Below are 14,674 nucleotides of genomic sequence, written 5' to 3' on the forward strand. Positions count from 1 at the left end.
ATTTGATTATTATTTCAAGCCCTTGCCTATTTCCCTGCTAGACTATGGTCTTTTGACTTTTTATTTGTTGAACTCTTTATTTAGTAGAGTCATTATGCCTTTGACTGTAATGTAAATTAAAAATATGTGATCTCAAAAAATAAGCTATTAAGTAAAAAAAAAAAAAAAAGCAATAGTCCATTGAAGTGCACAAGATTGGAGACAGCCTGTGTGCGCACCAGCAGGGGACTAGTTACAGAAACGATCATTATTCCTACTTGGGAATACTACCACGAGACTCAGAAGCATGAGGTCAATCTACATGTTGATATTAGATAATATCCAAAATCTTCCTAAGTGACAGGAACACAGGCAGGACAGAAGGGAGAGGATGCTGCTGTCTCAGGCTCCACGCAGACTCACCCATGCGCAGCACACCCTTGTCCAGGGAAATGTGTGGCACATGCCCAGAAGGCCACTCCGAAACTCCTGAGCTGTGAGTGTCTTTTGGGAGGAGACCGCATGCCTGAGATGGAAGAGATGCTAACATTTTGCGTTCTCCATACGCCTTTGAGTAGTCTGGATATTTTCACAAATTTGTGAATTACTTAGCAAATAAGAACACTAAGATCCTAAAAATTAAAAAAAAAATAATGTATGCCAGGAAAAAACATTTCTGTCCTGAAGAAGCTTATATATTTGGGTGGGGATATAGGGGGAGACACTGCATGAAAGGTAAACAGATAAAATATGTCACATGAGGGTAAGTGCTAAGGGGAAAATAAAGCCAGGCAGGGGAATCGGAAGTGGGAATACAGTTCAAGCTTCATGGCTAAGATCACAGTGGCGTAAACACTGGGGACAATGCGGGAAGGAACTGTGTGAACGTTATTTGGGGTTGAGAGAAGAGCAAGCACAAAGGCACGGAGGCCAGCACTGCTGGTTGTGTTCATGAATGGAAGAAGGAGTGTGGCTGCAGAGCAGAGAGCAACTGCCTGGTAAGGTTCCAGACTGTGGGGTACTGCCAGCCACTGAATGCCCTCGGGCTTTTACTATGAGATGAGAGACAGAAGAGTTCTGAGAAGCAGAGTGACATCATATGACTTGGGTTTTAATAGGACCCCGGTGGCTGCAGTGCTGAGAAAACAGACATAGCTTGGAAACACAGAGTAAGAATGCAGAGAGAGGGAGGCGCAGGGCAGCATGGGAGTGGAACCACGAGCCGGGGGGCGTGGAGACATGACGCGCTCTGCTAGCAGCGAGTTACGGGGGAGACTCTGGTCAGCTCCATGCACAAAACCAGAGGGCTTGAAGGAGAGCCCCACACAGATGCTTAGGAGCCACACTCTGCTGTCGGCCTTTCCCGGAACCCAGCAGCTTCTCTGCCAAGGTCTTCGCCAGGCCCTGTACAGCTGGGTGGATCTGGGTCATCACTGCTCCACACCCGGGGATGAGAGAATCCAAGAATCTCAGAGTCGGGCTCTGATGTTGAGGAATGTTCTCATCTTCACTTCAGCGACAGTCTCCCTCCCCGTGGGCCTATCTTTGTTGCTAATTTGTTAATTCTGATACCTGCAAAAGGACTCAGAGACTATTTAGTCCGATCTCACGTAAGTGACAGCCATTCTCGTGCCTGTCAATCGTGCCTAGCTTACATTTGCTCCTGTGTTTTAAATATCTCTAAATACACGAGTCTACACTCGTGCATTAAAGACTACCTCAGATCCTTCCTTGCTCCTGCAGTTGCCTTAGCAGGGCCTGACCCCTGCAAGAAATAGTAAGTTATTTCTTTAATACCCCACAATGCCTGGCTCATTTAAAGATTTCATTTATGGGGCCGGCGCTGTGGTGTAGAGGGGAAAGCTGCTGCCTGCAGTGCCGACATCCCATATGGGAACCAGTTCGAGTCCCTACGGCCGCACTTCTGATTCAACTCTCTGCTTTGGCCTGGGAAAGCAGTAGATGAAGTGCTTGGGCCCCTGAACCTATGTGGGAGACCTGGAAGAAGCTCCTGGCTCCTGGCTTCAGATCGGTGCAGCTCCAGCCATTGTGGCCAATTGGGGAGTGAACCATTGGATGGAAGACACCTCTCTCTCTCTCTCTCTGCCTCTCTTCTCTCTGTGTAACTCTTTCAAGTAAATAAATAAATCTTTAAAAAAAAAAGAGTAACTTTATCAGGGTTGCCTATGGTCTTACAGTTTTCCTAATACATAAATGAAAAGTGTATACTTTCAGTTACACTCCTGGACATTTACCCAAGAGAAGCGAGCACATAACTATACAAAAGAGCCATTAACCTAGGTTGTGCACTTTTGTTTGTAGCAGTTTTACTCAAGGAAGCTGAAAAACCAAAAACCAAACCAAAACCCCAAATGCCTATCACCCAGAAAATGAGTAAACAAGCTGAGGTCTAGGCATAGCCATATAGTGGTGCACTACTCAGCCAGGACAAGACATGGACGATTGATGCAGGCTGCAACATGGACAAACCTTATGAACACTCTGCAGAACAAGTGAAGCCATGAATCGAAACATACGCCTGATATATTTCCATTTACAGCAAGTTCAAGTTCACAAAGGTCAGAACTGTGCTTGCCCTCGGGTGCGGAGTGAGGAGGAGCCCAAGGAACGTGTCAGGGTGGGTGATGGGAATGTATTATCTTCCGACTGTTGTAAGGGATGCCCCGGTGTGCATATTGGTCCGCACTCACTGGCCTAGAGATACTCTTTACTATCTGTGCTTTTTGTGTGTGTGTGAATCACACCTGCATGAAACACAATGATGGCCCTGGGGATAAAACATACGCTCACAGCGACACCTGTGGCCAGAGGGTGCGGAACACTTCTGGTGACAGCAGCACCCTGGACTCCAACTATGACAAGAGGATCTGCAGGTACGCGCACCTGCTGCTCTGATAACCCAAGTGATGGGAGTTTCTTCCTCTACAGCTTGAATCCAAGAGCGACAGACTGGTCCCGCCTGGCTCAGAAGACAGCGTGACCGCAGGAAGCGGTGCGGGCACGGCTGGCTGGTGTGCCCCCTCCCCTTACCTTGACTCATCCTCTGCAGGTTGGGGAGGGAACAGTTGGGAAGGGCCTTCCACAGGTACAGCACCTCAATGGACGCCAACACACACAGCGCTTGGGTTGGGGTTTGCTTCCGAAATCGCTCTGCCTGCGAGTAGGAAAAGATTCGGCTGTGTTTTTCCAAAACAAATTCAACTTAAACACGCTTCTAGGACATTTAAAAGCACACGATTCGCATTCAGGATGGATGGCGGCTCCTTCCCTAGCCTCCCCCTCCCCCTCCCCCGTCCTGCTCCCTCCCTCTGGTTGACACCCTTGGTGCCAAACCAGACCCTTCCAGATTCCTTGCAAAGCAACTGGCAGACAGACAAGCTACACGGGGCAGCTTGTGAAATACCTTGTGAAACCTTACCTAAGATGAAAGTCCCCACAGGCTTCAAAGAGCCCCCTACCCTCCCACCAGCTGCCTTCTAACAACCCCCCCCACACACACATACACACACTGGCAAATTCCCTCCTTAACCAGATGAAAACTCAGCTCTAAACACGCCCTCTGCGATGTCTCTTAGGAGACTGTCGCCAACCTCTTTGCTTGATTTGAAGCAAAGACCTCTGCTGAGGTCGGTCTCTGTCTCCTTTTTCCGTCTCTCCCTTCTGGGGGTACAAAAAGCCAGAACCCCGAGCTATTGCAAACCTAACCTAACACCAACAAGGGCGAAAATGACCACGTCTCTCCATTGAACAACTTTTCCTGTCTGAGTTCTACGACATCAGGACACTTGCCTCCTGTGCCTCACTCAACCCCATCTCCTATCGAGAACTGGCATATAGGGATTCTGAAAACTTAGGCATGAAATGAGTTTTATTTTAGTTTAAATCAATGAATTCAGAAGGCTGGGTTATAAGGATGGGGCTCAGTGAGTTTTTATGGGGGATGTAAGACAAGACGCCTTGTAGTCACGGTCCCAAGGACTTTTTGGTTTTCTACTTGGTCCTAGTGCTGTCACTTGCCTTCTGTATGAGAGTCTAATTTACACTCAAACAAATTCAGTAAATGTTCAGTAAAAACTTAGAAAACCTAAAGAATGGCAAATTCAAAGTAGGAGAGAGGTCATAAAACAGGTTCTGCTGCAAAATTTGATTATGGGAGGCTAAAAAGCGAAAATGCGATGCTATCCCTCTAGCCCCGGGCCTTCCAGCAGGGCTCCGAGACCGGACCAACCCACTCCGTTCCCACAGGGCGCCAGCCTCGGTCCCTGGAAAGCGCGTGCGCCCTGCGGCCTCTGCGCTGTGTGCACTCCAGGGACCAGAAGCGAAGGCGCATGCGCCCTGCGGTGTCTGCCCCGCGTGCGCTCACAGGAACAGGAAATGCGCTTGGATGATTTGCGGCCAAGCCCGTGCTGCTCCCCACCGCGGCTGACTGCACGGGGCACAGCCGAGGAGTTCGGGCCACAGACCCCGAGGCCAGCGGGGCCCCCAACCTACCTTCTTCACTGAGAACTGTTCAATCTGGTTGTTTTTCCTCTTGAAGAGTTTCTGAACTTCTTTAAAAACGGCCTGTGCGCCGTCCACGTCACCGCTGGCTCCCTGGCACACTGTAAGAAACCAGGGTCTGAGCTGTAGACTGCCGGCAGGGTTGGTACCACTGGGGGATGCCGAGGGGCATCATACTGGGAACCGTTTCCAAGCACAAAACCAGAGCCAGTGCCTGGCGACTGCCACACCAGGGGCCGCTCGGCCTCCGGCTGTCACCGCCCAACAGGTTTTTTTTTTTGTTTGTTTGTTTTTTTTTTTTTTTTAGATTTATTTATTTATTTATTTGAAAGAGAGAGAGAAAGAGGTCTTCCATCCACAGATTCACTCTTCAGAAGGCTGTAGTGGCCAGGGCTGGGCCATGTGGGTGCAGGGGCCCAAGTATCTGGGCCATCCTCTGCTGCTTTCCCAGGATCATTAACAGGGAGTTGTATCGGAAGTGGACCAGCTGGAACTCGAACCAGCACCCGTATGGGATGCCTGAGCTGCAGGTGGCGGCTTTACCCGCTCCGCTACAGCGCCAGCCCGGGAGACATAGTCTTGTATGTAACAAAAGGCTGGCCGATGCCACAGCTCAATAGGCTAATCGTCTGCCTGCGGCGCTGGCACCCCGGGTTGTAGTCCTGGTCGGGGCGCTGGATTCTGTCCCGGTTGCTCCTTTTCCAGTCCAACTCTCTGCTGTGGCCCGGGAGTGCAGTGGAGGATGGCCCAAGTGCTTGGGCCCTGCACCTACATGGGAGACCTGGAGAAGCACCTGGCTCCTGGCTTCGGATCAGCGCAGCACTCTGGCCATAGCAGCCATTGGGGGGTAAACCAACTGAAAAAAAGGAAGACTGCCTCTCTCTCACTGTTCACTGTCCACTCTGCCTGTCAAAAAAAAAAAAAAAAAAAAAAAAAAAGAAAAGAAAAGAAAAGAAAAGAAAAGAAAGGCACCGCTACTGCCATAGTGCACAACCTCCTTGGCGTCTACATGGGCAGGGAGTGGAGATAAAAGGAATCTGGGAAAGAACAGTGAGCAGATAAGGGGTTTAGGAAGACTTCCTGGCAGGAGAGGGAATCCCTGTCCTGGAACAAAAGTTACAGAGACACACAAAGGCCTGCACCCTGTAGACCCTGAGTTCCAGTTGGAACGATTCTCTCTCTCTCTCTCTCTCACTCACTCACACACACACACACACACACACACACACGTTTATTCTGATGTAAAAAGGGCTGAAATACATAGGAGGGGCCTTCGCTGCCCTGCAGTGCTGACATCCCATATGGGTGCCGGTTCAAGTCCCGGCTGCTCCACTTCCATTCCAGCTTTCTGCTGTGGCCTGGGAAAGCAGTGGAAGATGGCCCCAGTCCTTGGGCCCCTGTGCCCACATGGGAGACCTGGAAGAAGCTCCTGGCTCCTGGCTTTGGATCAGTGCAGTTTCAGCCGTTGCAGCCATTTGGGGAGTGAACCAGCGGATGGGAGACCTCCCCCCGTCTCTCTCCTGTCTCCTGTCTCCTCTCTCCTCTCTGCCTCTCTATAACTCTGCCTTTCAAATAAATAAATAAAATTTTTTAAAATATGCATGCATTTCAAAAATGTAAATGTATATAATTCCCTTTTCCACACACTGTTGAAGTGCCCTTATGTGCGGTGATAGGAGAAGTTAGGGGAGAAAACCAAAGTGCTTTGGGAAAGACCCAGAAAGAAAAGGGGTCCTTTCTGTCCGGAGTGATGCGGGAGCTATGAAGGAAGGGTGTGACTCGTCTGTCCCATTGCACCTGCAGCCCACCCCAGGGCCCTGGCAAAGACGTCATCATAGCCCCTTCGCTCCACCTGCATCCCACCCCCTCCAGTCTTCACATTGGGGTCAGTCCCAGCCCCTCAGCCAGTCTTTACCACCACCCTGTCATCCTCCTCTCACCTCCTAGGCCACCAAATCCCATCCCGTGCATTTTTGCTGAGACACTGTCTTAGCTGCATGCTGTTTTTGGAACAGACTAAACAGATTTGATAACAGATAATTCCAATGGGATTTCAAGCTTACAGAAAAGGTGCAAGAATAGTACAAGGATTGATGCAGCAACTCCCCTCCTGGGCACATACCCCTAGGAAGTGAAAGCAAGGACTCGGGCACCAGGGTTCGTAGCAAGTATCACACTCTCTGGAGTGAAAAGGTGGAAGTAACCCCCGTGTCCATCGCTGGATGGATGCATAAACAAAACGTGGGCCCCACACGTAGCAGCAGAAGTTAACACGTGCAGTAATGTGGGTGCACCTAGCAGACACTGTGCTATGTGACATAAGCCAGACACACGAGGGCAGATGTGCCCCATTCATATGAGGCGTGAAGAATAATCAAATTCACAGAGACAGAAAGAAGAATGGCAGCCAGGAGCTGCAGGGGAGGGAAAGCAGTGTTCTTGTTGGATGGGTTTTGCATTTCATTCAGTTGGTGAGTATTTTCTGGAGATGGATGTGGTGAGAGTCGCATGATACCACACACGAACGTAACCTCGCTGAATGGCTCACTTAAAAATGCCTACGAGGGTCCATTTGATTTATATTTTATTACATGTTATTTAGCTCTTATCTGTTATTTATATTTTGCCACAATAAAAAAGACAGGGCTGGGAGCCAAGTCCCCATGGCAGCACGCTGGCCCCTGAATGCCTGTGCTCTCCAGCTCTGTTTGCAAGAAGCCAGCTGGGCAGAAGCACCCTTGCTGCCTTGGGCACCCTCCACAGCGGGGCTCTCCACACTTGTACTATCTTGCCAGCAAAACCCCTCGGACAGACACATCCAAACCGGCCCTGCCCATCACCCACAGCCAGCACAGCGCCGGGACTGCCACAGCGTGGGGAGACAAATGCTCTTCACAGCCACATGTGCTCTGTGTCTTCCGCACTCAACAGACAGGAAGTAGCGCCCCCCATGGACGACGTGGCGCAAATACATGTAACGACCACTAGGTGGCGTGCGGGCCTCTGCTTCCTACGCTATGCAAAGCAATTTCCCCTACTCTTCAGCGTTGGGCACACGGAGGCGGCCCAATGCACAGCTGCTGCTTTTATGGGCGATACCTGCAAATTCAGTACAGCAACCCTTTAAGGTTAGACACAGTATACTGACAAGGACACCCAAAGTAAGATTACTCCATGCACACAGCACTGTAAGAAAAGGCACACACCACACCACAAGGAGAGCAGACACGGTGGCTTTTCATAGCCACTGTTCGTGGACTCATGCGATCTTTATAGAGAGTTTCAGACATGGAGGATATACAGATTGGCCACTGTTAATTCTTACTTTTTCTTTTTAAAAAAGATTGTTATTTTATTTTTAAAGGCAGAGTTACAGAGGTTCACTCCTCAAATGGTTACAACAGCTGGGCCGGACTGAAGCCAAGAGGCTGGAATTTCATCTGGGTCTCCCGTGTGGGTGCAAAGTACTTGGACCATCTTTCACTGCTTTCCCAGGCCGTTAGCAGGGAGCTGGATAGGAAATGGAGCAGCTGGACTCTACTTGGCACACATATGGGATGCTAGTGTTGCAGGCCACAGCTTAACCCACTGTATCACAATACTTTTAAATAGAGCAGATCCATAGATAGAATGAAAGGGGAAGATGTTTCCTCAAATTGAAACATTTAGAACAGGAAGTATTTAAAATAGTGTTTGGTTAGTCTGAATTTTAAATAACACGGTTACTATGTGGCTTCATAAGGAAGGTTCCTCTCTACACAAACTTGCAAAGGTTTCCATAAAGTTGCTTCAAGGCAGGAAACTTGGTTTCTTCAATCCACTCCTCCACAATTGGAAACCAAGGGGAATAGTTAATATCTCAAGGACAGACAACCCTTCTTTCCACCAGGTGGCAGCATGTCTTCAACTATCATACAAGGTGTAAGGCAGAAACACTCCCATTGAAAACACAGGGCCAGTGCTGTGGCATAGCAGGTAAACCTGCGGCCTCCCCTAGGGCACCAGTTTAAGTCCCTGCTGCTCCACTTCTGACCCAGCTCTCTGCTATGGCCTGGGAAAGCAGCAGAAGGTTGTCCAAGTGCTTGGGACCCTGCACCCACATGGGAGACCCAGAAGAAGCTCCTGGCTCCTGGCTTCAGACCGGCCCAACTCTGGCCGTTGTGGCCATCTGGGGAGTGAACCAGCGGATGGAAGATTTCAATCTCTCTCTCTCTCCCCCTCCCCCTCTCCCTCTAACTCTGCCTTTCAAATAAATTATTAAAAAAAAATAGACATTACAGATGTTTGGCTGTGATGCTGCACAGTGTTGAAAGACCTGGCACTGTCCTACGCCATCACACTGTACTGTGGATGAACAGGCAAAACAGGGTTGGAACACAGGACTCAACGCACGAGCTACTTTGTAACCAGGCACCACCACCGAACATACTAACACAATGAAAAAGACATGTTTGAGAACATCCTTAAAATTCCTAACACAGCAAAGAAAGGGGTGGAGAAGGGCAGGCTGAGGGTGGTTAGGACAAGATGGACAAAACTGGAGCAGCGTCATAAGAAGCATTTCCGAGACGCTGTGCAGGACGAAGCCTGGCTCGGGGCACCAGGCACAGGACTGGAGTTCTCAGTGAACACAGGATCCTGCTGCCATTTACTTGGTCGCACAAAATGTCACCGTGCTAGGGAGAATGGTGGAGCACAACGCCCTCCCCCTCTCCTCCCCACACCCACCACCAGCCCGGAAGGTAACTCACGGGGGGTGGGGCCATGCTGTGAGACCAGTCCACTCACCTGCTGTCAAATAGGCGTAATAGCACTGCGACCACCGGGACTCGTTTTTCAGCCGCTCGAAGGAATCGAACGCATCCTTGAAGTTGAGCTCGATCATGCTGCACCACCCTGTGAGAGAAACCCTGTTAGCCCATACCCGGGAGTCACGGCCCACCTGGACCCCGAGTCTCTCAACGGCTCACTGCCTTCCTCTGGGAGCGCTCTAGGACGTGCTCTGCAACACTCAGCTTTAGAGGATTTTCTCTTGAATGTGTCCTGAGTAAAGTCTGGGCAAGACCAGGCACTTCCGATGTCACGACCTCTTGGGGAGTGCAGACGAGCACAGCACACAGATTTCTAGAAGGACACTCGAGTGAGTCTCATCTGTGTGAGTCACGCAAGCCCAGGGAGGTACAGGCAGCCGGGGGAGCAAGGGCTTCCTGGACTCACCTGAGGGTGAATTATTAGCACGCATTCTCAGACCTCTGTGAGAAGCACGCAAGCCCGTCTTCTCTACATTGGGGGACCCTATCTTTCTTGGATCGAAACACTGTGGGACTGGCATTCTGGCATTCTGGCACAGAACACTTTATTTCCTTTGTACATTTAAGAAATACATATTTCATCATTGAGAGGGACAAAGACAGACAGCCATTGAGGGAGAGAGAGGAAGAGGGAGAAGGAGAGAGGTTCCATCTGCTGATTTTCCTTGGCGCTCAATCCAGGTCTCCCGTGTAGGTAGCGGGAACCAAGGGGTTGAGCCATCACTATTGCCTCCCAGGGACTGCATTCGCAGACACTGGAGTCAGAAACTGGGTATTACAGGAATCGAACCCAGATACTCCAATGTGGGACACAGCATCCTAGCCAGCCTCTCAACTGCCGGCCAAATGCCTGCCCCATTCCCATTGCTAAGCATCAGCATCGTCTCTGAACAATTGAGCCCTATTGTGTAGCAAACACTGACAGAATTCTGCCTGCTCCTGTTATGCGAAAGGGGCTGACAGCAGTCTCACTTTAAAAAGGAAAACACTGGAGGCTGAGCACTCAAAGCCACACGGTTCATCAGAGGGAAGCTCTGGAGACCAGGATCTGACACCCTTTTCTTTACACAATATTGCCTCCATGAAAGAAATTTCTGGAATCACTAAGTAGCTGTGTGACCTTGGGTTTGCCACTATGGGAAGTGGGTGCACACCCTTATAAGGCATAAATCCTACAGGGAAGATGATACTTACATATTTTAAGAGTACTAATTTGAGCTGTTATCACCCTATAACAGCTACCAGGGCAAGATCTGACTTAAGTACAAAAGAGAGGCAGAAAATGAGGCCTGGGTATCACTCACCTCCTGAGTTCCTCTCCCCAAGGCCTGGGCTAGCTCACCGCTAAGCTTCCTTTGGCTCTAACATTCTAACTTCAACTCTAACATAGACCTTGAAATGATACACAGGAAAGGCCACCAAGCTAGGCTTTCTTCTATTAAAATTTTTTATTTGAAAGGTAGAGAGAGACAGAAAGACAGTGTGGTTTCCCATTTGTTAGTTCCTTTTCCAAATGCCCATGACAGCCAGGGCTGGGCCAGTAAAAAAGCCAGGGGTCGGGGACTCAATCTGGTCTCTCACATGGGTGGCAGGGACCCAGGCGCTTGAGCCTGCACCTGCCCCCTCCCAGGCTGCACATTAGTAGGAAGCTGGGATCAGAAGTGAAGCTGGGACTCAGACTCCACTTTGATGCGGGATGTGGGAGTTCTAAGGGGTGTCTTAACTAACCACTGTACCAAACAGGCACCCCAAAAGCTAGGCTCGAAACATCCTGAACTCTACATATGGCTACTACACAGAGCTCCTGCAGAGTTGAGGTTGCATAAAGATTTATTTTTCATGGCATTATACTTTATCTGCTCTTCCCTAAACTATAAACAGGCATTTAAAATGGATTTTTTTGTAATATTATTACTGTCCAATCCCCAATCTTGTGCTTTGCATATTTTTAAAAGGATTCAGGAAAACAATTATGTCCGCAGCAGGTGAACATGTGGCAGGGGTCACAGGCCAAGAACCGAGAGGTGTCCATTGCTTCCAAGCATTCGTTGTTTACCCTTCCCTGCCCCTCGGCAGACAGCTTTTGGAGTTCCAATTTCCCTTCAGATTCCTGAAGGGAATCATTTCTCCTTTATCCATTCCTTTTTCACTCCTTATGTGCTATGTGATGTAACTTTGTAGTATTGTAGCTAAGCTGAAACTATAAAGTACCAGGCCTTTGTTTAAAAAAAAAAAATGTAGGGGCGGAGGTTTGTGTTGTGGCACAAAGCCATTGCCTGCGATACCAGCATCCCATATGAGCACTGGTTGGAGTCCTGGCTGCTCTGCTTCCAATCCAGCTTCCTCCTAATGTACCTGGGAAGGCAGTGGAAGACGGCCCAAGTGCTTGTGTCTCTGCTACCTATGTGGGAGCCAGGGATGGAGTCCCAGGCTCCTGGCTTTGGCCTGACCCAGTTCTGGCTGTTTTGGTTATTTGGGCAGTAAACCAGAGAGATGAAAGATTTCTTTCTCTCCCCTGCCCCTCTGCCTTTCAAATAAAAAAAAAATCTTTTTAAAAAATTGTGTCTGTTTGTTTCAACCCCGAAGTTGTATTTACTCTTAGCCTATGGGAGAAAATGCTACAGAAAAGGAGTTCTGTCACACAGACAGGGTTTTAGTATAGTAAGCAAAAGATTCACAGCAACAGCTTTGGAGATGGGGGGGAGAAAATCTTGGACAGACACATCCGAGTCCATTGCTAAATGTATTCCCAGCCTGTGGGCCCCAGCACCCTGCCTGAGGCTTCCTCCCTGTTCTTTCCTCCACCGCTCACAGCGGCTGCCAAGGGAGGCACCATCAAGGCAGTGGTGACAGCGTGGCTCAGGGGCTTGCTCAACCGCCCGAGGCCTCCAGAAACACGGGTGGAGAGCTGGCATTGGAGCCCACTCACTCCTGTGCTGTGCTGTTCATCTCAGACAAACACTGGCAGGAAAGAGGAACAAAGTGCTTTGAATTCTAAAGTGCAGTCCAATGCGGAATTTACAAATGGGGACTCAGGGACCCTACTTAAGGCTACCTACTACCTTGCAATCAAAACGCTACAAAAGCCCACCGTGCCACGGCAGCAACAAGGGAGCATCGGAGAGGGAACGGCTGTCACCGTGCTACCAGGCCATCCACGTCCTCGTCGCCAGGTAAGGCAGAGAGAGCGAGCCAAGACACAAACGGCACAGCACCACTACTGAAACACTGCCCACCCAAGCCAGGGATGCTTCCTCTCCATGAGAAGCTGGTGAGACATCACATCTTTACCAATTTCATAGAGACAGACGTGCTGAATTTCCCTCTGGTCCACGGCCAGTTCCAAAGCAGTATGGAAGGAAGTCAAGGCACTGTTGATCTGACACTGAGGGAAAGAAGGAAACACAGTTACTGGCTTAGAGCTGTCATTAGCATCACAACCATCAGCATTCTACAGCATCTTCTTCCTTTAGTCAACCGAGGCTCCAGAGAAGAGAGCGGTCTTTAAAATTTATTTATGTACTTATTTATTTATTTTTTTTGACAGGCAGAGTGGACAGTGAGAGAGAGAGAGAGAGACAGAGAGAAAGGTCTTCCTTTGCCGTTGGTTCACTCTCCAATGGCCGCCGCGGCCGGCGTGCTGTGGCCGGCGCACTGCGCTGATCCAATGGCAGGAGCCAGGTGCTTCTCCTGGTCTCCCATGCAGGTGCAGGGCCCAAGCACTTGGGCCATCCTCCACTGCACTCCCTGGCCACAGCAGAGAGCTGGCCTGGAAGAGGGGCAACTGGGACAGAATCTGGCACCCCAACCAGGACTAGAACCCGGTGTGCCGGTGCCGCAAGGCGGAGGATTAGCCTAGTGAGCCACGACGTGGGCCGTACTTATTTATATGTTAGTTGAAAGGTGGAGGAGGGGAAGGGACTTGCATCTGCTGGTTCATTCCCTAAAGGCCTCAGTGAGTCAGGGCTGGGTAAGGTCTAAGGAGCTGGGAGCCTGGAGCTCGGAACCTGGAACTCAATCTGGGTTTCCCATGTGAGTGGTAGGGATCCAAGAACTCGAGCCATCACCTATGCCTCCCAGGGTGTGAATCAGCAGGAAGCAGGAATCAGAAGCAGAGCCAGGACCTGAACCCATGCCCTCTGCTGGAGGATGTGGGTGCCCCAACTGGCGTCTCAACTGCTCTGCCGAATGCCTGCCCTGAGACAGTGGTTTAGTGACCGCTAAGGCGGCACTGGAGTTCCCCTACACTGCTGTGAGGCTGACCCAGGCACAGCGAGCTTTTCCTTCCCAAGGCAGCCCAGGGCACCGCCTGCTCCTGCAGCGCTCTCTTCACTTTGGGGCAGCAGATCTGCCTGTACTTAAGTGTTTGCTAATCTAGCTCCTTGTTATGAGGAATCTTCCAAAAGCATGCAAAACATATTTCATCCTGCTGTGTGCAGTCAGGGCTGGCCCAGAAAGACTCTCTCTCGGTCCTGAGCAAGCACACAAAGCCACTGCCCCTGTCAGCCAGTCCTCCATGGCCTCTCCCTGTGCGGCCCACCAGTCTCCACCCTCTGGTTGTCCGTTGGTGTCTACACCCCAGAAGCTGTTCTCCCCTTGTTTTGGTCACCACATCGCTTTCCCAACACTTTGCAAATTCTCTGGGAACTGAGATGACATTTCCAAATGTTGCCTTCTCCTAATGCTATCCAGGACCCAACAGTCTCCGAATCATCTGTTCTACGTATTCCTGGTGCAACACAACACTTCCCACTTGTTCACGGTTTTACTTTGCAGGTCCAGTGACCTGCAATCAGCCGCTGTGCAGAAATACGCGGTAGAGGATACGCGGTAGGATATTTTGAGAGAGGCCTCTTTCACCCAAGGTTTATTACAGCACATTGTCACATTTGTTTGATTTTATTATTGTAATCATTCATCTCTTACTGTTTCTAATTTATACATTAAGCTTCATCACAGGTGTGTAGGCATAGGGGAAAACCTAGGCTACAGAAGGCTTGGGATAAGCCACAGTTTCAAGACATGCATGGCCATGGAATGCACCCCCTCTGGAGAACAGGGGACTGCTACACACCCTGTTTTTCTTTCCATCAAAGCTCTCTTTCAAGGCCTGCCAAGCAGATTCCATAGCACTTGATAAGAGCACCAAAAAAGTCAACTAGATAGGCACTGAGGTGGTACATATCACGTGTCATTAATAAATGACAACCTGGAGCAGCCAGCCCCGGATGGTGCATGTGGGCTCCAGGCACCTCTGCCTTGCTCCAGCAGGCATCAGCGGGCCGAGGGCTTTTCCCTCATCCCTCCTCCTGCTGCTGCTCCATGTTACCTACCCCTTTCCCAGGTCTCCCGTGACCTTTTCA

At 50.0% G+C, this 14,674-nt stretch overlaps 1 protein-coding gene across 2 annotated transcripts in view; it reads right to left on the bottom strand.

Annotated features, from left to right (window-relative positions):
• Positions 1-14,674, bottom strand: part of TTC39C (tetratricopeptide repeat domain 39C) — a 108,404-nt gene that overhangs the window by 8,351 nt on the left and 85,379 nt on the right. For both annotated transcript variants that reach the window (XM_070050389.1, XM_008261148.4), the window contains exons 7-10: positions 12,603-12,696; positions 9,289-9,396; positions 4,492-4,601; positions 3,031-3,154 (exon numbers count right to left, since the gene is read on the bottom strand). In XM_070050389.1, coding sequence (XP_069906490.1) covers positions 3,031-3,154; positions 4,492-4,601; positions 9,289-9,396; positions 12,603-12,696 — 436 coding nt within the window. The remainder of the gene's footprint in view (positions 1-3,030; positions 3,155-4,491; positions 4,602-9,288; positions 9,397-12,602; positions 12,697-14,674) is intronic.

The sequence above is a fragment of the Oryctolagus cuniculus genome, chromosome 10 (assembly GCF_964237555.1).
Source record: "Oryctolagus cuniculus chromosome 10, mOryCun1.1, whole genome shotgun sequence".
Classification (NCBI taxonomy): Eukaryota; Metazoa; Chordata; class Mammalia; order Lagomorpha; family Leporidae; genus Oryctolagus; species Oryctolagus cuniculus.